The following is a 26,257-nucleotide window of genomic DNA, read 5'->3' on the forward strand; positions in this document are numbered from 1 at the left end:
GCCTCTCCTTCCTTGCCTGTCCCTTCTGAAGAGTTTGTAGCCATCCATTGCAGCACTCCAGTCATGGGAGGCATCCCACCACGTTTCTGTGATGGCGACTACATCATAGCCATCCTGCGGTACAATGGCTTCCAGCTCCTCCCGTTTGTTGCCCATGCTGCGTGCATTAGTGTAGATGCACTTGAGCTGGGCTATCGGTTTCACCCCCAGCAATGGGGTGACACCCCCAGGCTCCTCTCTAGCGAGCCTGTTTGTATACCCTCCCCCCTTCAGGCCTAGTTTTAAGCCCTCTCTACAAGACCCGCCAGTTCATGAGCGAGGATCCTTTTTCCCTTCTGAGAGAGCTGGGCACCATCTGTTGTCAACAGGCCCGGTGCCGTGAAAACCTCTCCATGGTCATTTATTAACAATGATTACTATCATTTTGGTACCCTGCAGGATACATGACCAAGCTTACTGGCTCACGTTATCACCTGGTGGCTCCCCTGCCCAACATGCATACTTCTACCAGCAAGCCAAATGGTTCGGGGACTGTGACACTCAGCTCCTACCTGGTGTCCTGAATCTCCCAGGGTTTTTCACAAAAGCAAGGCTGGGACACAAATATTAAAGTCAAAATATAAGTCTCACTGTAAGAGATAATGATCTCACTGTAAAAGATGTTCTCTTTTATAATGGATAGTACTGTCATGACTTGTGGAGGGTGCCCACATCATGACCAAGCACTTGGAGATCTTTTGTTAGAAGGGACAATAAAGCTGCAATATTTATTACAATGCTCAGCTCAGTGGCCTGTGTAAACACAACCTGTGGTGTCAGCTCACATGTTTATGGCTAGGTGTGTTTTTTCACAGGCCTGTCCTTCTGCAGCACTGGGCTGTATGAGAGGTCTCTTGACTGTCATTTACAGAGAACGTGACTACTCTGCGCAACTGAATGTGGTGCAGAGACAAGTGAGTTGGCAGGGACCATGCAAGTGACTGAACGCAGAGCAGAGGAAGGTGCTGTGATCATAGAATCATAGAATCGCTTTGGTTGGAAAAGACCTTTGAGATCATCAAGTCCAACCGTTAACCTAACCCTGCCATCCCACCACTAAACCATATCCCTAAGCACCTCATCTATCCTTCTTTTAAATACCTCCAAGGATGGGGACTCTACCACCTCCCTGGGCAGCCCATTCCAGAGCCTGACAACCCTTTCAGTGAAGAAGTTTTTCCTAATATCTAACCTAAACCTGCCCTGGCGCAGCTTCAAACCATTCCCCCTCGTCCTATCATCTGTTACCAGGGAGAAGAGGCCGACCCCCACCTCCCTACAGCCTCCTTTCAGGTAGCTGTAGAGGGCGATCAGGTCTCCCCTCAGCCTCCTCTTCTCCAGACTAAACAACCCCAGTTCCCTCAGCCGTTCCTCGTATGACTTGTGCTCCAGACCCCTCACCAGCTTGGTTGCTCTCCTCTGGACATGCTCCAGCAATGCAACATCCTTCTTGTAGTGAGGGGCCCAAAACTGAACACAGTATTCGAGGTGCGGCCTCACCAGCACCGAGTACAGGGGCACGATGACTTCCCTTGTCCTGCTGGTCACACTATTCCTGATACAGGCCAGGATGCCATTGGCCTTCTTGGCCACCTGGGCACACTGCTGGCTCATATTCAGCCGGCTGTCAACCAGTGATGCAGCACTTCTGATAATCATTCTGCTTGAAAGGCCTTAAAATGAGGCAAGGAATTTTTGCATGTATAGGACCTACAAGTGCATCCATAAATGCCACAGTAGTCCCAATTTTCTGAAGAAAATGATGACATTTCCTGTTTTTTTCTCACTCCAACTTTTAATGGATTTTTATACCAAGCTTTTTCAGCTAACTTAAGGAAGAGCAGGAATTGGCCTATAAAAAGATCTTGATTTTAGCAGTAAAACAGAATATGTATAAGCTGGACTAGCACTGGAAGGAGCTGCTACACTTAATTCTCCACCTTAAACTTCACTTAGAACAAATAACCCAAATACAATTATGCCAATGAAAACAATGTCTTGATCATCTACCAGATTTATAAAACTCACTTACATCCTTTTAGCTAATCAGATTTTTCAACCTAATATAAAAAAGAGAAAAATAAATTGTATTAAGAGCTTGCATTGTAAACCAGAATTAATCCTGAAAGGAATCTACCAGCTGTATCATTCAAGGACTATACACTGATGCCAATCTCCCCAGCTTTAATGTTAGGTTTTGGGCCCTATTTCAGGCAATTCTGCCATAAAGATAAAAGAAGCTACAGATTTTACATCATTTTTAGACTCCTAAGGAGAATACCCACTCCACCTGGCTTCTCCCCACTTCCTTATGTCCATATGTGGAATCCAAGTTGCCATGGAAGATGCGAAAAAGGATGAGGAGCCTCTGCTGCGATAAGAGGAAACAGATACGTAGTGAGGGTTGGATTGAGGTTCCATAGGGGTCTGGTGGGTTACCTACTTAAGAAATGCAGACAGGGGCCAAAATGCGTTATTCCCAGTGCCAGGAGAGTTGCCAGCACTATTTGTCCCAGATGTAGGCTAGTCACAGGGGAATTAAAAATCTGAAGATCCATAAAAGTGTCCTTCTCTCCACTTAATATTTTGATCCCGCAGCACTTTGGAGGACTAATCTGCAAAAGTGGGGAGCCTGTCTCCCTTTTTTCCTTAACTTGAAGAAAGAGGTGTGGACAGGACAATAGTATTACATATTATGCTTAAATTTTTTATTGATACCTCAAGGAAATTGATTTTTAACTTTAATCAGTTATACATCATTCTTACAATTCCTCAGGTCTGTCTGTAATAAACGACAGTCTAAATACCAGCACATTTTTCAGATGGTCAGATTCTCCCTGTAAAAATACTGCATTCAATGTGACAACACCGTTCCTTGCTTTCAGCATCTCCATCTGTGTGTGACAGCTCTTGTGGAGAAAACAGAGAAAGTCAGAACTTGCACTGCAGGAACTTGTGAGGGGAGTCTGGCTCTGTCTTCCTACTTTTGCTGAATCAAAAGGCAAAGGCCAATAATTCTAGCAAACTCGATCTCTTTGACAAGGAAGTTAAAGCAAGCATTTTTTTCACAGAAAATCGATAACAAGGTGCTCACCTTCTACTCTGCTTTCTTCCACTCAGTATCCACTTAATTTTTCTGACAGTAGTGTATGTAAGCTAGAAGGTATATATATAAATGAAAACCACATCAGAAAGTCTAGACAAAGCTGATCTTAGAAATAATATCAATGCACTTTTGAAGATTACCATGCTTTCTTTTCTCAATAAATCTTTTTTCCCCTTCCAAGTTTGTCTCAAAATAGACTTATTTATTTCCACCAAAGCCTAGTTAACCCTTCCAGATAACACACCTCAGCCAGTGTCATCAATCTCAATTCCGTAATTTCCTTCATCTCCTACCAGCCCATCAACTAAACTGAAATGAAACCAAAGCATGCAACCTTTGCCAGCAGTTAGGTGTAACTGGCTGGCCGTTACTGACCCTTGTCATGATGCTTTGATGTTAAACTTTGAAAAACTGAACTTTATAAGGTAAGGGGTATTAGAAAACAAAGACCAACTTCCTTCCAGCACTCCTGTGGGATTGCTCCTACCCCCACAGTCAAGCTTCCCTTGCCAGGCGATGGCAAGCCTGGCTGGGGATTTGCTTCAACCACAATCACTTGCTCCTGTTGGCCGTTCAGATCCTGAGAAAAACTGTGGAGCAGTAGCAAGGAATATCATTAGGGTCATAAGGAAATCAGGTACTAGGGAGGAGGAAGGAGTTTTCAATGGCAAGGTAAAGGTAAAGGGGGATCTAACATTCACTTTGCAACAGTTCTGCTCAATGTAAGGCAAGAGACCCTCCTAATTCTGTCCCAGAATTTTGCAAGTAATTCAGCTGAAAGCCCCAGAGGCAGAGACATCTAGCTGTCAGAGTACTTGGGGTTTAACTTTCATACTGTAGTGCACTAAAATGTAGAACGATATTTTTTATGATTCATTAGATGTCTGTCTGTGAAGTTACTCAATCATTTGGGCTAAACCAGAAATCCCATCACAGAACAGCTGAAATGTTTCAATGAAATTGTAAACATTGATGTTTTAGTAAAATGACAAGGACAGAACAAGAACAAAATATGCTGTGTAATATCAAATTTGATGTCAGACACCACTTTATGTATGGCTTTTACAGGAATGCTTCTTTTAAGAAATTTAGAAGAGGCTTGTAGCATTTTGGCAGGAAAAGGGTAGGTTTCTTGCCTTTTTTTTTTTGCTGGGGGTGTGCCTACCAGTGACACTAAGGACATATGCCATACAACAGCCCAATAATAGATTCCCATGCTAGGTTGATGTGAGCCGGTAAGCCTACATGGATCAGTGCTATGATACTAAGTTGGATCCCAGAAGAAACAAAGCCTTGACAACCTCATGCTGGGCAAATTTGCCTCTTCTCTTACAGAACCCCAGTACCACACTGGGCTAACAGTCCGGGGGTCCACTGGTGAGTCCCAGAGCCCTCCCATCATTGCCTCTGGGTCTGCCGTGGTTTGGCTGGTACTAACACAGGGATCTGACTGTACAGGGCTATTTACCCCAAAGGTATTAGCGCCACAAGTTTCTGTAAGCAGTTAATTTTCTAATTTGACAACTTTCTAAAAAGTTTGACAACTTTCTAAATTGAAGGTGACTGAAATCTGATTCAATTTAAAGCTGTTAGCTACAAGGGATGGGGTAATATGGTCCTCGGAAAGAAATAAGAGCTGTATTTCAATACACACATACTCCCATGACAGTCTGTCAACATTTTATTAACACCCTGGCCTAGTTCTTAGCTTTGTCTGCTAAAGCTCTAATGTGCAGACTTTGTGAATAGAAGCTTGCATTCAATTCCAGGTTAACAGATTTTTATGGAAAAGCCTGTAGGATTTAATAAAAGCAATTTTTAGGAAGAACATTTCAAGAGAACTATTAATCACCAAAGCAAGCATATATTTCTCTGTTAAAATCATAAATATGCTTGAAAATTACACAAAAAATTATCATCCTCTATCCTATTTTAGAGGCATGTATGCTGTATTCATGAGTTTAATGGCTGCGTATGCACAATGGCTATGTATGAATAATGACAATCCCTCTTTTCTGTTTCAACTAGCAGAAAATCATTAGCTGATGGCTTTGAATGAGTCTAATGCTTCAGGGGATGGCAGGCAGGGTAAGAGTTAGAAAGCAGACAAAACCCACAACTACTCCATGCACAAATATGGCAGACCTAGAACTGCGCAACAAAATGTCTTCATGCCACAAAACATCAAATTTCTAAAACGGAAACATTTTGTGGCACTACATAGAGTGAATAAATTATTTCCTAAACTGAAAAGAAAGACAGAATATGGTATGCCAGTTGAGACTAAAAGGAAATAATCCAGGTTTCCTCTAACTAGTCTGAACTGCGTTACAGATTGGATGCACTAAAACTTCCCAGGATCAGGGATCTGCATTTTACCAATTATTGGCAATTTTTTAAGTCATGTGTTGGTAAACTCTGTCTTTGTTCCCCTAACAGCTATTCTTTCAGCACAGACAACAGAGGCTGCACTAGAAATCAAATGGTGCAGGATGTAAATGTTTTTGCCAGTGCATGGGGCATCCCTGCGGTTGCACCAGCTGGTTCTTTTGCCATCTTCATTCATTTAATTTCCTACAAAGGGAAGGAAGACAAAAAGTACTGCAGGTAGATGTTTAGGGCAAGGCCACTTTGACCAATGCAGGAACGGCCTAGCCATGCAGCACCAAGCTCCTTACAGTTCCTAAGCCTTTGCTTCCCCAAAATGGGGATGTATATCTGCCTCTGAAAAAGATCATGCCTGTGGGCTTTGGTGTATGGAGAAGGTGGTGAAGGTACAAGTCTCTTTGCTCACCAGTAGCAATAAATGGGGAAAGGATTCAGAGCTCCCAGAGACAACTTGCCGATCCTTAATTACAGGGATCTTGAGAATCCAACCTGTTTCACTACACTGAAAGTTAGGAAAACTGCACCAAACTTGGGGTCCTACCTACCTGATTTCCAGATGACACAATCACTTTTTATTATGTATTTCCTGGTTGCCAGCAGAACAATTATTTACATGCAGCATGTGGCAATCATCTTCATTTTCAAAAGTGGCAATTCTACAACAACCTGATAGGCAAGCATGAGGAGGAAAGTCCACGAGCTTCCTTTGGCGGAGCTTTGTTTAGTCTGTTGGCTGCCTCTTCTGGCTCACGGCCTTTAGTTAAATAAGTTACATATTACGTTTCACATTCCTGTCCCAGAGAAATGCTATGTCAAAATCCCAACCGTCCACTGCCAAGACACAAGACCAGCTAAACTGTGTGAGACCAAAGGTCCACCTAGCTTGCTGCCAGCGCTACAGATAGTAACTAGCAGCTAAAAATAAGAAAAGGGTAAATACAAACAATACTTGTCCCAGGATACCCTCCTTGATTTCTGTAATCTTTGGGTTAGAAACCTTCAGAGCTAAAGGTTGCATTCAAATGAATACGTGAAAAAAGATCTTCCTTCCATCCTTCCTTTCTATCTTTCTTCAATTAGTTCACCAAATCACTGAAACCCATGTACGTTTGTCACCCAAAAATAGTTTATTTTGTTCCTTTAATGGAATTTTGTGCTTCTGAATTCCTATGGTACGGTTGTCTGTGGTGATAACCGTGAATACTGGCCAGAGACAGTGAGCAATTATTTCCTGTTTAGTCCGTTCATGTTATTGGTGGTTTTATTTATTATTTCCCTCTTGAATTGTCAATTTTCCTAGCTAAAAGATTTTAGTCTCATAGCTCTACTCTATCCCTTTGGAGACGGGGTGGCCAGAATCACGCACACTATTCCACTGGCTGACTTGCACCCACCAAGGGCTTAGTGAATTAACTGACGCTGGCGGCTTTGCCCTCCTCCTTTCCAAATGACTGGGAATGCTCTGTTCACTATCCATCCCACTGCTGACTGCCGGGATGTTCCAAGAGATCAACCCACAGTCACACCATAATCTCTCTCCTGAGAAACAACCACTCACCACAGTGTAATGTGCATATTTAAGGTTTTCCTTATGTGTGTTACTTTCCTTCATGCTGGATTTCATCTGTCGTTTTATCACCCAGTAACGCAGTGCTGTGAGTGGTTTCTCCAGCTTGTCAGTACATCAGCAAGCTTTGGCACCTTTGGGTTTCAGCCCCCTTTCCGTACTAACGACCACTCTGTTGAACAGCAGAGGTGTCAACATCAATCCCCAGGGAATTCCACTGGCAATTACTCTCCACTGTAAGCGCCGATCCTTTATTTTTATCCTTTGTTTCCTATATAATTTTTTTTATTTCTGCCCCCAGATAATTCCCCTTTTTTACCTTTTTTACAGTAGCAACATGATCACTTTTACATATGTATTTTATGCCTCTCAAGGAACATAGAATCCATATGGTATTTTCTTCTTATATCCACGTATTTACTACTTCATTTTCAACTGGTTTTGTCAGTACAGAAGATAGGTTTCCTGGTTGTATTTCTCCAGAGGTATGGAGCCTCATTTCAAACCCCATGTCACACTTGCCACTTCCTACTCCTCTGGAGTTAAGGCCAAACTAATTTATATTTTTTATATATACATAGATATATATAAATTATAATTTGTAAGTTGTACATTAGAAATCATGATAGTTGATAGTTCGGCAGTTTCTTATCTTATTTTAGTTAAAACTTAGGTTAAAATCATCTGACCTTGTTGATATGATACTATTTATTTAATTGATTAATTCTGAAATATCTTCTGCTATCACCTCAGTAGCAGGAAAAGTTTTTGAGGCTCAATGATTGCTGAAAAAGTCTTTGAACTGAGAATTTCTCTCTGTTCCACCACAGAGACGATCAACACACAGACTCATTTGGATTTGTGTTCACTCGTTTTTCTGAGTGCCTCTTTTTTCTTAGATCCAATGCTGTCTGAAAGAATTCCTGTCTAGGGTGGTTTTATAATAGTTTTTATGTCTTTTGCACATTATTCCTCTGAATCTCTTTAAGTCTGCCATATGATTTTGCACTGAAATTGCAAGAATTTGTATGCCTTTTCATTTTCTGTATGCATAAAGGACTTCGCTTTTTGAAGCGTGGCTTTATTACTTTTAATAACCTCATCTCTTTCATTCTGTTGTTTAATTATGACACAGTTTGGGTTGTTTCCATGTGGGGAGGAGGGTGAGGGGAAAGAAGCAGTCTTTCAAAAGTGCTTTTTGACATATAGTTTGAGCTTTCAATATGTTGTGTTTAAACAGTTTGCATTCCGTCTACAAATAGTGTCAATCAACATAATTAGTGGAGTTTACCAGGCAATCCACCAAATCCCAGATACATGGATCATTTCAATCTTCAGGTTAAAGTCATATCCCTGGGATGCTCTGTTCAGCCTCAAAGACACTGTTCCTAGAATAGGACTCTGTTCCCAGAATACTTATCTTTGTTTCCTTGAATCCAAAATTTCTTTAAGATACAACAGCAATCCTTTACAGAGCTATTCTCTCATGATAATAAATTTTTTACCTTGGCATTTTCCTTCCAGAAAGTTTTTAGCATGCCTACCAACATGGCATATTAATATGCTTGTTTACAGTTACACATTCCATTTATTCTATCTTATTTCAGCCTTATATATTAATTTTTATCTGAATTATTATATTTATGACTTCTGCCTAAATTCAACTATATTTTTAAGAGTATTCTTTGCAATTTTTATACCTGCATTTTACCAGTTTCTGTTTTTGCCTAAGAAAGAATTCATCATCACCTCTTTCCTCCTCCATCATCCCTCCTTGCCCAGTTTCCTGGTCCTTAGTTTTAAACACGAAATAGATACAACCTGCTAAGCTAGTGTATATGGAACACCTGTGAAGGTTTATGCCTTAAAAAGTTAGTTAGCAACTGAAAATAAAAATATTGTTCTGATCAGATAAGAATAATAATTTAATTCCATGCTGCCCTCATTTCCTAGTGAAGTCAATGAGCATATATACATAAAAACATAAATATAAAATGAAAGTTAAAGTTGCAAAAAAGTTGGAAGCAAGTGAATCTTAATGCCCTAGTGCAAAGTCTAGGGTTAAAGGTAAGACACTAGTTTTCAGTTATTTCCCTGAATTCCCCACTGACACATGGAATGAATTGTACAGAATTGCTAGCAAGCATTTCTCACATTCTTAACATTCAATTTCCAAGCTAATTTGGCTAAATCTTTGTTCATTTTTTTTTCCCTTAGAGTGACATGTAACCAGCCTCAACCTGCTTTAAGCAGTTATTTCGTAATTATTTAAAAAGACTGTACCTCTAGTAAGTAAAAAAACCCTGAGTTAGCTAGGAAATAATTAAGTGCATATTCTTCATCTACAAGTTAAAGTTTATTTTCTATTTTAATGAAATTCTTTAAGTGGGGATAGGAGAGGACTAAAGGATTAGGAATTCCTGCAGTTTCTTCTTTTAGGTTGCAAGCACTGATGCTTTAGCATACTATGTCAAACTATAACTGCTCCTTCAAATGTAAAAAATACAAGAGTAAATGAATAAGGCAATTCCTATATTCCAGGATGCATGAGTATATTAACCCTACAACATCATCGCCTGCAAATGGCATTAAAAGCATTTTTCTAACATTTTGTTCATGGGGACACTCCCATAGTCTAATGTTTGGGTACATTAAGTGGTTAAAAGCATTCCATTAATCAGGAGCTGTGAAGTGAGTGGGGTGGCTCTTGCAGAGTTTAGTCTTCTCAGAGTGGTGAAATGTGCTCCGTTTGGCTGGGATAGAGTTAATTTTCTTCACAGTAGCTGGTATGGGGCTATGGTTTGGATTTGTGCTGGAAACAGTATTGATAATACAGGGACATTTTTGTTACTGCTGAGCAGGGCTTACACAGAGTCAAGGCCTTTTCTGCTCCTCTGCAAGTAGGCTGGAGGTACACAAGAAGTTGGGAGGGGGCACAGCTGGGACAGCTGACCCCAACTGACCAAAGGGCTATCCCACACCATATTCCATGTGATGCTCAGCATATAAAGCTGGGGGAAGAAGAAGGAAGAGGGGGACTTTCGGAGTGATGGCGTTTGTCTTCCCAAGGAACCGTTACGCGTGATGGAGCCCTACTTTCCTGGAGATGGCTGAACACCTGCCTGCTGATGGGAAGCAGTGAATTAATTCCTTGTTTTGCTCTGGTTGCGTGCAGGGCTTTTGCCTTACCTATTAAACTGTCTTTATCTCAACACATGAGTTTTCTCACTTTTACCCTTCCGATTCTCTCCCCCATCCCACCATGGGGGAGTGAGAGAGCAGCTGCATAGTGCTTAGCTGCCAGCTGGGCTTAAGCCATGACAGTCAACAAAAAAGAGAGGAGCTGGATGTAAGTGGGAGATGCAGCACTGCAAAATGTAATGCATTTTTAAAAATGCATTAGATAGAAGGCAGAAACAAAGAAAATGCAACCACAAGCACTTGGCAAAGGTAAAACCTTTTCATACTTTTTTCAGCTGGGGTGCACATCAATAGCACCTAGGGGTCAATACCTTCAAGAGACACTTTTTAAGAGCCAAAAGCAACCACTTGTGCTGCCGATGCCCATTTTACTTATGGCTGAATAAAATTCCTATAACTCATATTGCTTGGCTCCGAGTGGGATCAAAGACTCAACACACTCAAACACCAACCAGAGCAGACAGCTTATAGAATGAAGCAGTCAAAAGCCCACGATAGCTGAAGCTCTCTGAAAATGTGGAGGCAGTAGAGAAGGTTTAAACAGCACTTCACAATGCATCTGTAAGAAGTGGAGTCAGCAAAATGAATATTGGCTGGGAAGTAGCCATAAAACTCCTTTTGGCAATATGTGGTTCCTCAGCATTCAGTCTGACTGGGAAGAGATAACAACTGTAAAACAGTCTTGCAGAAGTTTCAGAAGCAAACTTGTAAAAATGTGATGTGGACAACATGAGGATCTGAAGGATGGGAACCACGATGATTTATGATTTGAGGCATATCTATGTTTCAATCACTGCAGCTTTTTTAAACTCTCCAATTCCAACAGCACAGGTAAAATTATGCATGACAAACCCAAGTCAAAAAAACTAATTGGCAGCAAGCACAAGTAGGAGGGCTGACTTTGATCATAGTTCACAAGAACACAAAAATTCATATATTCCTGTGAACTCCTGATGCAAGAGTGGAACAAGGACCGCAGAGAAAAATAAGCTATCAAATGGGTTTCAAGGGAAAGAAAGGTCTTAGCAGGAGACTCCTTAATTCTTGGGGTAAGTTTCTGCTTTTTAATGGAAAAGAAGATGAGAAATGTTGAGTGAGAGTTGTCCGTCTAAATGTATACATCTGGATCTAACCTAAGCATGAGGAATGCCTATATGGTGATCAGAGACAAAGGTGATTACAAAGGGTGAGTTTCATCTCATCATGCAGCAGTCCCCTACAAAGGTCAGAAGGATTACACCCTAAAAAGCCTTTGATTGTAAAGAGGACCATGGTTGATGACTTCAGATGTAGACATTTACACTTGCCCAGAATTAGGTGATACAAATCACTCTGTCAGTGTCAGCCCAACTCAGCCAGACCTTGAAGGCAAAGTGTTTTAGAACAAGAGTCACAAGATGTGGCAGTTGCCTTGCTGGAGGAAGGCAGCTCTTTTATGACATGATGGGTTATCCAGAGGAATCATCAACTGGTTAGTGAAACCATTCCATGTAGGTCACCAAACAGCCTCTATTTCAGGGTCTTAATTCTATCTCCCAGCTTCAAATTCTGATACTGGAACAGAACAAGAACAAGCCTGAATAAATCTCCATCATGCATTGGGGCTATTGACTGATAACTAAGATAGCCCAAAGGGACCTGTGGCTGCACTGACTAAACAGCTCTTTCTCATCAAATCAGAAAAGAGATTCAATCATAGGGGAGTTTTTCTTTCTGTCTCATTAATTCACTTTCTGTGAAGCCAATACCAGCCTGGAATCTTTTCCAATATATGCATTTCTCACATTTATTTTTCTCTGCTCGAGGCAATGGAAGAATGAGTGAATGTAACAAGATGATGCTATGAAGACATTAACTGCCCAATAGCAAAGAGGTAGAGCTATTGGGAGAAAAGTATCTCATAGCTCCAGTGTTTGGGAGCTTCACTGCATAAAATTAATTTTTCTGATCAGAAGATGTCTTTTTATTTTTAGTGTTGTGCTTAAAGCTCATTTCCTTCATCAACAAGAAAAAAAATCAGCTCAGTAACTGCAAATCTTTCATACTGAATGATTGCTATTAATTTTCAAACGTACTAAGTAATGTAAACTCTTTTCCCATACGATCAAAGCCTTGTACTTCTCATATATAGTGATATTGGTTATCACTGGGGAGTGACCCTGTAAATTCTAGATCATGGAATATAGTCTTTATAGCCTAGGCAAAGGGACTCAGTCCTTTAGTTTAAGGTTACAAAACAGTTCACATCTTCTGTAGTTCAAGCACAGCCAAAGATATGCAACACATACTAAGAAGTGGTTACATGCAAATGCGCAGACTGATCAACCCTCAAAGGTATTTCCATTTTGCCTTTTCTAGCTCTGTACAGAAGCTGATAACCTTGAATGCACTGAAATAACTTTAAGTTACTGGGAGGGGGGAGAAAATAAATATGTTTCCAGTAGTTTATGTGGCATCGAATTTAAAAAATTAAGAAAAGTTTAAATTGCTTATTTTTTAAAAAAGGCAAAACATCTTAAAATGCATTGCTTTAATTATTTAAAAGTTCTCCAGTTGCTCAAACTAAGTTACTTTAATTTAGAAAGCCTGTTGAAATATGCATAGATTTAAAATTCAACAAACTTTTAAAATTGCTGAAAAAAATTCCTTCTCCTGACACCAATTCTTTCATTAATTAAAAAGATTTTTCATTCCAACTGTTCTAAATGCATTTTGAAGCTAAGAATGCCAATGTCCCTTTGAGTTCAAACAATAAAGAGCCACAATAACATTTTTTTTTTTTTATTTCAGATCTTTGTTAAAAAAAAATGTAGTATTTACAAAAAAAGGCAGACCAAAACTCTTGGACTCCTGTCCTCTCCTTTACCACAAGAAACATACAGTATAGAGAATATCAATGTGAGTTTCTTCATGCTGCTCTGTCTCTGTATTCCAATTCTGGTCTTCAAAATCCATTCTCTGGAAATTAGTTTCACAGCACGGATTACTGAAGAAAGATTTTGGTTTTCTTCAGTAGAACTAGCCTTTTTCCTACAGTCTGAAGGGACTATTTTGTTGGATAGCCAGTGGTTCAAAATTCTACCTCTCTGTAAAAACCCAGATCATTTCTGATTGAACAGAGAACACCTTTGGGGGGCTCACTCACTTTTGGCTTAAAGAACACTTACAAAGTACAGTCAAGTTGCCTCTTACTCTTTTGGATAAGCGAAAGGGACTTCTCTCCATACCCATTTAAGACAGGTTTTCTAGGTGGTGTTCTTGTGTTAAGAACAGTTGTCATTTTTTTCTTAGTGTTCCCTCCTGAAAATCCTCCAGCTTCTCAAGATCCTGTCTGCAGTGCTCACACTAGATCTAGGCAATCCCACTAATGGCTTTCCTGTTGTCTAAACCAAGGAAATTACATCTTCTGTACTTCTAAATGACATTACCTTGAGTTCGAATTAAATTTCAAATTAAACTAAGCATCATATTAGGAGCTCAGATGTGTTACCACTGGAGCAGATAGATATGTTTCTTTCAATGTTGCTGATTTTTAGGCTACAGCCCATCCCTCATATGCCTCTCTTCTTAGTGGGAACTGTAATCTGTTTTCCTCAAGGCATGACTGTCTTTGCATTAAAATTAAAAGTTGAGTATTTCTTGATTACAGCCTGTACGTCAGACAAAACAGATAACTCTGTATAAAAAAACCTCTTCTGCACTGCTACTTACTGCTAACATAACATGATGTGGTTTGTAAATGATGTTCTGACTAAAAGGAATCAAACAAGTTAATTTAAAAATGGATACATTAGTAGCCTTCAGTTAATTAACAACACTTCCCCTTTACTGACCAGCCGCACTTATGAGAAGCTCGATAAGGCTCCACACAGAACTTGCCATAAAACCATTAGAGTTAAATGGAAGAAAGTCTAAAACCATGGTCCTTAAAAGTAATAATAAGTTCTAAGGACAACATCAGAGTTATGGTCTCCTAGAGCAGTAAAACTTCAACAGTCGTGTGATATAGCTATTGCACATGAAAATTCATGCAATCATTTCTGGTCAAAACTTCATATAATACAGATTTCTTGCTTGTGTAATCTTGAAAATAATCTACAGCATTTCTCTGTAAGCATGAAGTTGTTAGACGCCAAAAATTTGACAGTTGTAGGCACTGGAGATTACTCACCCTTGAAGGTCTCACTGCGGTATAAATTACTGAAAAATGAATCCCTCGTTCCCGCAGATCCATGGTCAGTCTTCCAATTATTTTGTCTATAAATAGTAACATGTATAATTTAACAAACTCTGTAAGATGAGAAAGCTAAAATCCTACAGTAGTTGGAGAAGTAATGAGCTAGATGTTTAAGCTTATTTAGTTTATTTAAGCAATTTAGGTGCTCGTAACATTTATATGTCAATAGGTACAAATGGGATAAGACATGTTCAGTGTCTTGGAAAATGCACAATTTCAGTGAGACAATACAAAACAAATACATTACAACAGTTCAGAAAAAGGGGTGATTTTGAAAATGAAAAGTAAATACCGTAGAAACAATACCTGGAAGGCTGAACTTTGGAAAATTGAAAGCAAGAGCAGAAGAAATTTCTTAAGAGATGACAGCAAGATGCATATACTGTTAGTCAAATGGCAAGTTAATAAATAAATAATAAATCGTCAGCAGTATTATTCCCTGAATTACAAAGTACACAGAACCAGTCATTGAGAAACAATACTCAAAACGTAGTGCTTAGTTTGGGGCAGGATATGCATAATATTGGCAGTAATATTCCTTTTTGCTTCAGTGGATTTACAGCCTGATTCAGCACCCTCAATGGCGTATTGAAAATTTTGCTGTTGACTACAGTGGAGGCCAAAGGAGAAATATGGAGGAATATTTCTGAAAAAGGTAGGAAAGTCAAGTAATGAAGAGCGGACCTTTCAAGGAGGTGCAAAGATGCCTCTACAGAAGATCCTCCTTTAATTCTGAAACCATAGTCAGTTGTGACAAATACTTCCAACTGATAAATATTTTCAAGCTGTACTCAGAAATATTAACATCTGCTTATGATAAGGAGCATAACAGTTGCGAATCAAGAACCATTATTAGTGTTGTTATTGGGATGGATAGAGAAATAAGCAAGCAGACTCACATTTATTCTTTCAGTGCCTTCTCACTTCTCATTTACGTACCAGCCTGGTGAATGGAGGTTCTATACCCTGGACATAAAGGCTTCTCAGATTTTGAGGGTTTACAGAAACTGTATTTCATTTTCATGTACTGGATGTTGAGCTTGTGTTATTATCCTTTTTAACCTCTTCTATTTACAGTAATTATGGTCTCCTGGCTGAGCAAAATGTTTAGCTTTTGTAAAAATGCAAGCATTGGTTTTTCTGCAGGTTTTTAACCAAATTTATTTCCTCATATCAGTCCAGAATCATAGCTATGTAAATTTTCCTTCTAAAATATTATTGCTAAAAGGAGGTACTATAAGAAAAGGACTTACTCAGAAAAACAACTGCTGATATATTACTAGTGTGATTATATTGGGTGTAGAGGTCCAAGGCATTACACAATGTAGATTTGTATTCTATATGCAAAGAGTGAACCTTGCTGGAAATTCTCAACAGCCTCAGTTAAAATTTGCGGAATTAAAAAGAATACATAGAAAAATGCATAGATTGTATTTGGTTTTGTTTTCTTTAAAGCAACCGATTGCTTTCTGAAACAACACATTATTTGCATTTCAGTTTAGTAAGGAGCTACGTGTAACTATAGTTACCAGTAACATCTATAACTCCTGCCTTTGGGAAGATTCTAGAGGCAATTCCTTCATTCAGAGAAGCTGCTGTGAACACCTTTATGACAACAGAGTTGATATAGATCTTTGTTTGCCTGTGATCAAAACTCTACCTTGCTTATGAAGTATTTGCAAATTCTCCAAGGAAAGGGGGCCAGATTGTCCACCATATTTTAAAGCACCTAAATTACGTGCCTACATGGGAACATTAGTCACCCTGGGTGCTTTCTTTAATGGAACAAGAGGCATCTCCAGATGGTGATATTGATGTTAGAGTGATTTTAGAGTGGTTCTATGAAGGGTTTTTTTTTTACTTTAGATAGCACGGATCAAGGAAACACTACATAGATCTATGAATGTAAAACAGTTTGTCTAGGATAACACCTTCCAATTAGCATAACTGCCTGCATTTGTGCCCTGGTGGAAGCATTAAACCTTTCTAACTCATTGAAGACGCATCCCTTGAATTTCACCAGGGAGTGCTATTACTAATTTCTAATCTACCTTAATTTCTGTGTGTGATTTTACACATGTATGGAAGGGATGGAAGAAGTGTACTGAGAAGAAAAGTATAAACTATGAACAAGAGAGAAAGAATAGAAGAAAGCAGGATGAGACGGGGAAAATGGGAGAGAAGAGCTGAAAGAGGAATGTACTGAGAATCAGAGTGGCAAAAGGAATACATGCAATAGCAATTAAAGAGCCTCATTTTATGCAGATGGAGTCATAGGCTGCTTTGCCTTGATTTTGAGGTGTGTTGGATCCAGCAGGTAAGACTGACATGACAGAATGCAACTTTCTCCTGAGCAGAGAAACATTTAGGAAAACTGGCAAAAACTGAATAATAATGTTAAGCTCTACCACATGCAAAAGAAAGAAGGAAGAAATACTGAAAAGAAGCATAAAGAAAACAGTAAGTCTTAATCCCTTGAAACTTGAGCAGATTTGGATTCTGAATTCCAGTCTGGATTTTGTAATGAGCCTCATTTTAATAACATGCTAAAAACCTCTGCTTACTCCAGTTTCTAGATATTTCAGAACAGCACATTTCCCTTGGGCAGACTCTGAGCCCGTTTGTTCTGTCTTACAGAGCTTCTGTCTGCAGTGAGTAAAACAGCAGGAGAGATTTCTCTGGCATTTTATTACACCAGATTTTAAAACCTTCTACAACAGAAAGGAAAGAAGTTGCTGTGACAAACATAAGAGGCTTTGTGAACTTCTAGGTAGCCTACTATACAGGTCTGTGGTGTTTTTCTATGGATTAACTGTTGATATGGGGGGAAAAAAATTACAAGCAGTATTTATGGGTTAAAAATTCTGTTGTCACATTGCAGGTATGTGACAAATAGTGGTTTTTGTTTCTTACCCAGGTAGGATCTAGCAAAGGTCCCTCTGTAACAAACACCAGTAACTCATGACCTTGCAAGTAGTTCTGACCTTGAAGGGTCTCCTGACAGCAATATTTAGCAAATTACTGTGGTTGTGCTGTAAACAGTACCTAGACCTGCTGGAGCCCAGATTGCATGACTTGGAAGACTGTGTTTGGGCCATACACACTACTTTTGGAGTGACTCTTTTCTGACTCTCTCCCATCTGCTGCACAGACCTTCAGTGGGATAATTTTAAGGAACTGTGGCTCAGTAACTTTCATTTGAATTAAAACTTCCTGCTTATGTTATTTCCAGTTTTTATTCAGCAATGCATTGGGTGACTGCTTTGGCAAATAAACCAGAAGGTGAGGATTCAGCCCACACTCCCACTTTTCTAGAGCACAGCTGAGATGCAGAATACTAAGCGCAGATTTTGCACTTGGCCATACAAAGTGGCACACCTTCCCTGATCCACACACCTTTTTCCCAGTAACAGCTAGCTGACACTAACAGGAAAGCTGGTATAACCTGTTCCTCCATCATCCTACAGGTTTCCCCTTAACTTTGCTGTTCCAAAACAAAGTGGCCTGAGACTGGGTTTGGGAAGCTTGTTCTTGAGTTCGTGCAGCTGATGAAAAAAATGTCCCATAAAGAAAAAGCTAATGTTTAGCCAAGGCCAACACTAAGCCAAGGCTTTTCCCACCTAATATGCTCTGGGAACAAGAAAAGAGAACTAAACAACTCCTCTGCAATTCAGAGATGGAAATCCAGCTGCTTACTTGAGTATAAAGACCACACACTTTGAAGTAGTGTGAAAACAAAGAGAAAAGGACACACCACTGATTTCAGTACTGAGGTATTTTCCCCTGATTTTCCAATCTGCTTCTGCTTTTACACCCCCAGCTCTGGGCAGAAACAGTCACAGGCACTAAGGACACTCTTTAGTTATCAGCCCACCACACCACCCTACACTACAATGCATGTCCCCGCAACTACCACTACAGTAATCTGCAGACTTTATGACTTGATCTCTAATTTAGAGTAGTAAGCAAAAGCCCTGCAAAAAACCAGATGCCTCTTTGGTGTATGGCACCTCTTTTTCAGCCAGATGCTAGGCAAGAAGAGTTTCATTATAGTGTTATATGGAGAGATTCAACTTTAACTAGTAGTCTTTAATACCTGCAAAACCAAAAAAAGTCTAAAATCAAAGGCTGTGAAGGGGATCAGTATTGTTTTACAAAGATTAGAAAAACATTTCCTATTCATGCAGACACCCTCTGTTGAGACCAAGGCCTTCAAACTGCCGGGGGAGCCTGACATCTCCAGTTGCTGGTGGGCGAGGTGGGACTGAGGGAGGCAGTCCGAGCAGGGTCTCGGGGCATGAACAAAGGCCCACACCTGAAGTGGGGTTGAATTGTCATTACATTTCAGGTCACAGAGCTGTATCCATTTCAGTGGATTTTAAATCAGGCACTCAGTACTTCAAGACGATGATAACTGACTGTTTATAAGTACTATAGATGGGGGGAAAGAAAACCTTTAAATAGTAGTATTACAGCAAAACCCAGGAACTAGCGAATACAATCTGCTCAAGTGAAAACACAGACTTAAATCACAAAATGTTAGTTATATCTTGGTCATATTGCTTACCATTTTCAGCAATTGCTTCCAGGGTGGAAATCTCATTTAAACCACTATAGAAAGGGTGTGAGAAAAATAATTAAAGATCTTTTCTAGGCAAGAACAATGTGAACCAGAAATCTACAAAGATACTAACTAATAAAGGAATACTCTCAGCATCAGTCCCTCCACCATTCTCTCATCTCCTCCTTATGACCCTTTTCTTCTGCAAAGCCATTAATAGTACAAGGACCACATCTTCCGCTGATTCCTCAAACCTCCTTAGCTGCAGAGAAGCCAGACTACTGACGTTATTTTGATCAATCTCTGCACAGCTTTCTTTTAACTTGGTGTTGGCCCTTGTCTAACATTTGTACATGAGCTCCTTAAAATGGGTATCATGTCTTTTTTTGTGTAGTAATGTGATAGCTATAATTGCATTAGGACCTATTGATAGATGCACTGAATAACAACATGTACAAATGCCCAAATAATAGGCTAGGAAGAAGAAAGAGCAGGAGAAACTGAGTAGAGGGACTCAATACATCCATGCCCTGTATTTTCTAAATATACATTCACCTGAAGGAACAGTGTCTCTCTACCTCTCTTAGATTACAGTTGTCACAGGCCTGGAAACATGAAGAATTATAGCCCTCCTCTTCTAGAGTGATGAAAACCAGTCTCTTTATTCATATTAATTTCAGGTTTGTCTGTATGTTCATTTGTTTGCTTATTTATCCTGCCAGATTTTTTGACCCCTGGAATGCCTTCTAGCAATTAATTCTGCAGGTTAATCATGTGTTGCATAAAATAATTCAGCCTTTCTGCTAAAAGTGTGTTGCCATTGAGTTTTATTAGTTGTCCCTTTGTTCTCATATAATGAGGCAGACAAAATAGGAACACCTGACTGACTTTCTCAACATAATTTATCTGTTACACCTGGTAAGCTCATCAGGGGACTTTGAAAAACACAGAGTTTACCCTTGCAAGAAAAATAGCTTTGCAAACCCTGTAAGCTTCCACACTGGTTTTTAAATTTCCTGAATAGAAGTGACATTCTCAAAAGCCTTAAAAATCGTGCACACGTGTGGGTCAGGTTTTTTTTGTGATAAGCTCCTACCTGGCAAGTGGTTGCAGCTGAACCACCAGTAAGTTTGGTTTAGATGTATTCACTTCCAGCTGAGAGACATCGAGATTAGTCATGCTTGTTAACTTCCAATCTCCTGACTCCTGAAGAAAGCTCAGAAGATACCTCGTAGCCTCATAGTCAACAGCTGGCAACACTAAAGATGAAGGAGAAGACTGAAGAATTTCCTGTAATAAATTTATGAACAGTTTATTTACTTGCTTAATAATTAAAACCAGACCTTTTTTATGTATTCTTAATTTAATATTCAAGGTGAGGAGCCACCCTGGTAATCACTACATGAGTTCTCACCAGCCTGATGCTGGCTGCAGGCTGCTCCTGGAAAGGTGCAGTGAAGGGACACTTCTGTTGCTCTTAATCCTACATCTTCTTGGAGCAAGCTTAAGGCAGTTAGCAAAATCAAATTCTTACTGTTCTTTCCATGCGTGTGGTGGAAGAGGAGAGACAGATGATGTAGGAGTTCTCAAGCTAAGAATGTATTGGAGAGACAGGTTATGAACACTGCCAGAAGCAAAGCTCATCAGATGACCATCTAACTAAAATGCCCTCAGAGGTGACAGGGACCAACGTCAGAGAACTCAAATGTCTATTCAGTACAGAGTCATACTTTGCATAATAAATACCCTTCCTTTGTGTACATGCTGGTGGTAGAGCACATGGTACAGACAAGTGTCTAATTTGTAACTGCTAATTAAAGAAAACTACAGGTTTCAGGATCTACAGAGCCTCCAGGCACACACGAACAAACTTTGTCATGTACTTTCTGTCTTTCTAATCAAAATACAAATTACAAAGCTCAGGTTGAACTGGTTCAGATAATCAAGCATCACGGTATCTATCACTTTATTTATAATTCTCATAGCTGAGTTTCTGATGAAAATACTCAAGTGAAATGAGTTTAAAAATATTCTTGTTCTATGAATTTAAAACCTGCATAGTCAAAAAAGTTCCTTTCCAAAGGTTCTTCTTGATAATAAAATTAATTTGAAACATTCAGGGAAAGAAAATGCAAGATGGAGACTTGAGAATGATCAAAATTAATGTACCCCAAATTTAACGTGAATATTTGAAGATTTTTTTTCATTGAGTCCTAGTTTACAACCTGTTAACTTTGTTTTCCCATTTTCTATATTTAAGCCTAGATTGAGTCTGTCACTTGATCCAACATTCAGCTATTCAAGTTGTTATAGACGCTCTCTCTCCCTCTAACTGGTGCAAGTGTTGTAGTGCTGCTAACACTTTCCTCCTACTACTCTTCTTCTTTCGTGTCTGTTCTCTGACTGCCTACCACTTTTCTGACCTGCTCTGGTTCTTTCTAATTGCTCACATGTTTTCCTTCCTAGGCAAAGGCTAGTTATTTTCACATTTCTTTAGGTGCTCATAAGGGAGGATTATGCAGTATTGTCTGATTTGCCAGACTGATAGAAAAATAACTGCAGAAATTAAAATAGAGCAGAAAGCACTGATCTGGTTCACAGGTCTTTGAGTAGCATTTTTAGCATTGCCTGGAAGGAAAAGATGATACATTTCATTTTGGTTTGTTTGCATATATGAATTTAGAGCTAAAATTCTGAGCAATAGTCAATTATTTTCTTTTATTTTCAATATTTTAATCCCTTGCCCCCAGGCAGCAACCAGAATGGCAGCAGCCACTTCTTCCAAGGATATATATTAAGCAGATTACTCATTTATTGTAGAACAAGATATAAAATGCATCATTACTGAGTAATATCTGAGTTGTGCCTCTGCTCCTAACCAGTCCTGCACTGCCATCTGTCTCAGCTTCCAGCCACTGGTATTCAGCTGTTTTCCATCTGAAGGCCAGACACAGCTGGATATCTCCTCATTAGCCTCAGCCATTCTGATCCCAGGCCTCTTGTTTGCCCTTCTTGATGTTTGGCCACTGCTCACTTGTCTTTACAATACCCATATGTTGCTTTACACATTTTAGAATTTCAACTACCATGCATGTTCAAAACATGAGAACTCCAAAAGAGGGCGGAGAATGAAGAGGACTACTGAGAAACACCTGATTTTGCATTCTGCTGAAGGACTAAGCAGAGAGGTACAACCACACTGTGGGAGAGGGAGACGGAAAGGGGGAAGGGAAAGGAAAGGGAAAGAAGAAAACTTCCTATTGGAGTTGGACTGATAGCAGAATTTCCTACGTTAAATGCCAGAATCTATAACCTGTCTATGGGCAGCTTACTCTGATTATGAGTACATTTACTTACTTTAGTGTCCCCTGAAGCACCTCTCCTGAGTGAAATATCACAAGAAACTTCACCCCAGTATTACATATATCGCTGTTCGGGTTTTTTAGAAGGTAGGTGTGGGATGACTCTGTCCACATTTCCAGCCGTCCTGAAGCCATGTAGCTGCACTATGATAAAGCTGTGCTTGGACTTACTTGCCAAGCTCTGGTTTCAGTGTTACATTAACTGGATTGATATTACACCTAAGATGATTGGAAGCTGGAACAGAGTAAATTTAGGTCTACCATTAAAAACCTATTGTTAAAATCTTTGCTAAAGACTCGTGCATCCATCTAAAAAGATCATGTACACATAGTCACTGTTCTGAACTAGGTTATGTTTGGTATCAAAGCTGATAGACAGTCCTATAATAAAATATTAGTTGGGAAAAAGGCTCCTGTGTTGGCTCTGAAAATATCTGGGAACCTATACCCAAAGCAAGATGGCTCTTTCATGTAAAAGAGATCTTTTAAATCTTCATCTTTTACCTGTAAGTCATTTAAAATATTAAAGTATTGTATTTACTTTCTACAGCATTGGTCAATGGGTTATCCATAAAAAAGAAAAATCTATTCAAACAGATTTGGAAGCACATCTGTTTCTACACACAGTGAGAACTGCAAAGAAAATTATCATTGTTGCATTTTAACTTTCCAATTACTATTAATCTTACAGACTCTTACACTGTACCTGTGTTCTCCAAATGTATGCATAAAGCTATATATTATGATTTTAATGCAAATTGATCTGATGTACTTTAGCTGATAAAGTATGTTGCAGCTTCAGAAAGTGTTGTTGAACAAACTTCCATACCACTGTACTGTATGGTGGCAAACCTGACACCAGATTTTTTTTCCAAGGGTTACAGACAGATCCAAAGAGCTATAGAGAAGCAAACCTGAAGTCCAAGAATGGGAGGATCTATTCCAAAGAATGAAATACAGACTATAAGAACAAGGAAGGATTATGCTGGTAAAAAGCTGACATGGCTTTTGCAAAAAGAAGTTGTGCCTCACAATTCTGCAGAAAATCTCTGAAGGAGTGCATAGGCATGTACAACAGGGAGTTCTAGCTGATGCGGTGTACTTGGATCCACAAAAGGCTCTTGGCAGAGTCTTGAAGCAAAGACTCCTAAAGAAATTAAGCTGCTTTAGCGTGAGAGGCAGTCTTCATGTGGAGGTAGGTAAAGAGTAGGTAAAGAGATAGCAAGCAAGGGGTAGAAAAAAGTATCTGCTCCTGCACTAGGGCCTGTTCTATTCCAAGTATTCATAAATTTTCTGTTAAAAAGGCATAAATATTGAGCTAATGAAATCTGCCGATTATGCTGAATTATTCAAGATAGTAAAAGGAAGGGCTGATGAATTGCAGAAGCAACTTCCGGTACAACCTCTTGGGCAACAAAGTGATGAGATTCAGTGTAAATGGATTTTAGCAGAACACAGGGCGAGAAAAAAATTACACTAATTTTATGTGCACAATAATAGATAGCAGACTCAGAACTGAGTGTTGCCCTTCAATAATGAAACTTTAAGAGGCACAACAGCTCTTTGAAAATGTCTGTTCAGTGGCTGATAGTGCTCAGAATTGAAAAATCAAGTATTAGTAGTGTTTTGGAAAAGGCTAGAGAACAAAACATCAACATTTCACTAAATAAATCTATGATGAACTTAAAGCTTATTACGAAGTTCTGCATGCTCCCTTGTCAAAAACCAATATAACAAAACTAAAGGTAAAGAGAAAGAGAACAAAGACAATAGAACTACAGTAGGACCTCTGTCTCCCACGTGACTAAATAGTACTCCTCAGTCTATGACCACTGAGTGAGGGTACGATGGAGATACAGAACCACGAATGGCAATGACTTACAATAAAAATTATGCAGCTGCACAGCTGGCCACTAATTGGAGTGTGTTACCATACACTGCAGTTCTAAGGAGCAGAGCGTTGTCTGGGGAAAGGCAAAGCTAATATTAAAGAAAAATAGTTTGTAGGGTAGGTGACTGCTTGACAAAAAAGTTCCCCAAGTGCTAATGTTTGTATTTTATTATTTAATTAAGAAGTTCTTTGAATGTTTAAGATAAATGATCTACCTAGAAGATTCTTTTTGTATTAACTGGAAATAGGATTCTTTTATTGCATAAAAACCCATTGATCCCAAAAGCTCAAAACAGCTACTAATGTAGCTGAACAAATCTAATAGCTGCAAATGTCTCTGTGGTTTACAAGCCTGTAACTCTTTTACAAATAACACTTCCTTCCTGTAGTACACATGCTGCTACATGCACACATACATTCTAATTGAGATCTGCAGTTTAGGTTTGTGGATAAATTTGCATTTTGGAAGTTCAAAAGGAGGATACTCGAGTGACATGGCACAGCTATTATAGCTTAATGAATCATTTGTATAACATAGAGTATGAAGGTATAAAAATTTGTGATTATGCAACATCAAAGATTCTAATTTTCCCAGTGAGAAAATTCAGACCTGACCTTCACTTTGCCCTGCGTTCTGCGAATATTATGGTAGAGTCTTTCACAGCATGATTAAGAATGGATTTCTTTCCCAAGGTAGCTCAAGAGGGGTGCAACTGATACGATAGCAACTCAGCAAAATTTTGTAGCCTCTGTTACACCCAAGATGGAACTGTGTGATTATAAAGATCTCTTCTGGCCCTAAAAGCTACAACTCTATGCAACAGATATTGACAAAAATCTCCATATGAGCACCCAAGTGAAAAAAAAATATTTAATTTATACATCCCATTTTCTTTCACTCAAGTTACAGCACCTCACCCCCCCAAAACTATGCTAGAAAAGTATTAAGATTGCCAAGTCCAACAGAACAAATCTAGGCAGTGCTGGAGTTGAGGTGAGCAATTTGTCAAAAGAAACTTTCCACTTTTAAAGAAGCTGTAATGGGAAAAAGTTTCTCAGCTCCAAGACAGAAAGGGAACAGAGGCAAGGTCAGAAAACAAACAAAACTCTTACTAACATTTATTCAGCTTGTTGAAAACCTGGATTTAAATCTTTGCTCTGCCAGATACAGACCAAAGATGTCCTTAAATGCAATCCTTTGTTTAGCTGAGGACCTCCCCCCCAGCCTCGGTAGGTCCCCAATCCACTCCGTATACTACTGGATTTCTAAACCCATCAGTCTCTGGACTCATCTCCAGCCTTTGGCTATAAGCTCTGCCTACAGTGCTGATGGGGTCCTGACTACAAGGCAAAAGAAGAAAGTTTTAAATACTTTAATATCCTTCCTTTTAAACATCCAGGGCCTACTTAAAAAAGATCACCACATCATTAGGAGCTCGCAATGTCGTGTGTACGTTTCATGCAGCTTCTAAAATCAAACCAGCTTTGCAGTCAGGCAGCAACAAAATTTGCTCCAGACACAGCCTTGCATAGATTTTAAACCCAGAGAAGATAAGGCATACCAGAGAAGTACCAATACATCTGCCTGTGTCAACAATCACTGATCCTTACGCTACAAATGATTATGACTCCCATTCAGTCCTCGGGAAACCCATGTATATACTTTGAAGAGTTGTTTTCGTTCCAGCATCAGTGTTAAAATGCTGTTACGTGGCAAAGAGATGAAGATTTCCAGTATCAGTGACACAAGGAATATGTGAGGTTCTTAGACAGTATAGATGTAGGGACAGGTAAACTGTGAATATTTATGTATTTAATTACATATACAGCTTTCTGTGTGGTGCTTGGGAATTTACGCTTCCTTGTGTGCTCTGATGCCAGTTACATTACTAAGAGCTCCGTTCA

General features: G+C 39.4%; 1 protein-coding gene across 1 annotated transcript in view; it reads right to left on the reverse strand.

Annotated features, from left to right (window-relative positions):
* Window positions 1–26,257, reverse strand: part of LOC104125684 (V-type proton ATPase subunit S1) — a 57,582-nt gene that overhangs the window by 23,333 nt on the left and 7,992 nt on the right. Inside the window, exons 4-6 of the mRNA XM_009638155.2 lie at window positions 20,196–20,389; window positions 19,106–19,149; window positions 14,473–14,558 (exon numbers count right to left, since the gene is read on the reverse strand). Coding sequence (XP_009636450.1) covers window positions 14,473–14,558; window positions 19,106–19,149; window positions 20,196–20,389 — 324 coding nt within the window. The remainder of the gene's footprint in view (window positions 1–14,472; window positions 14,559–19,105; window positions 19,150–20,195; window positions 20,390–26,257) is intronic.

Source organism: Egretta garzetta, unplaced genomic scaffold, assembly GCF_000687185.1.
Source record: "Egretta garzetta isolate BGI_Z169 unplaced genomic scaffold, ASM68718v1 scaffold64, whole genome shotgun sequence".
Taxonomy (NCBI): Eukaryota; Metazoa; Chordata; class Aves; order Pelecaniformes; family Ardeidae; genus Egretta; species Egretta garzetta.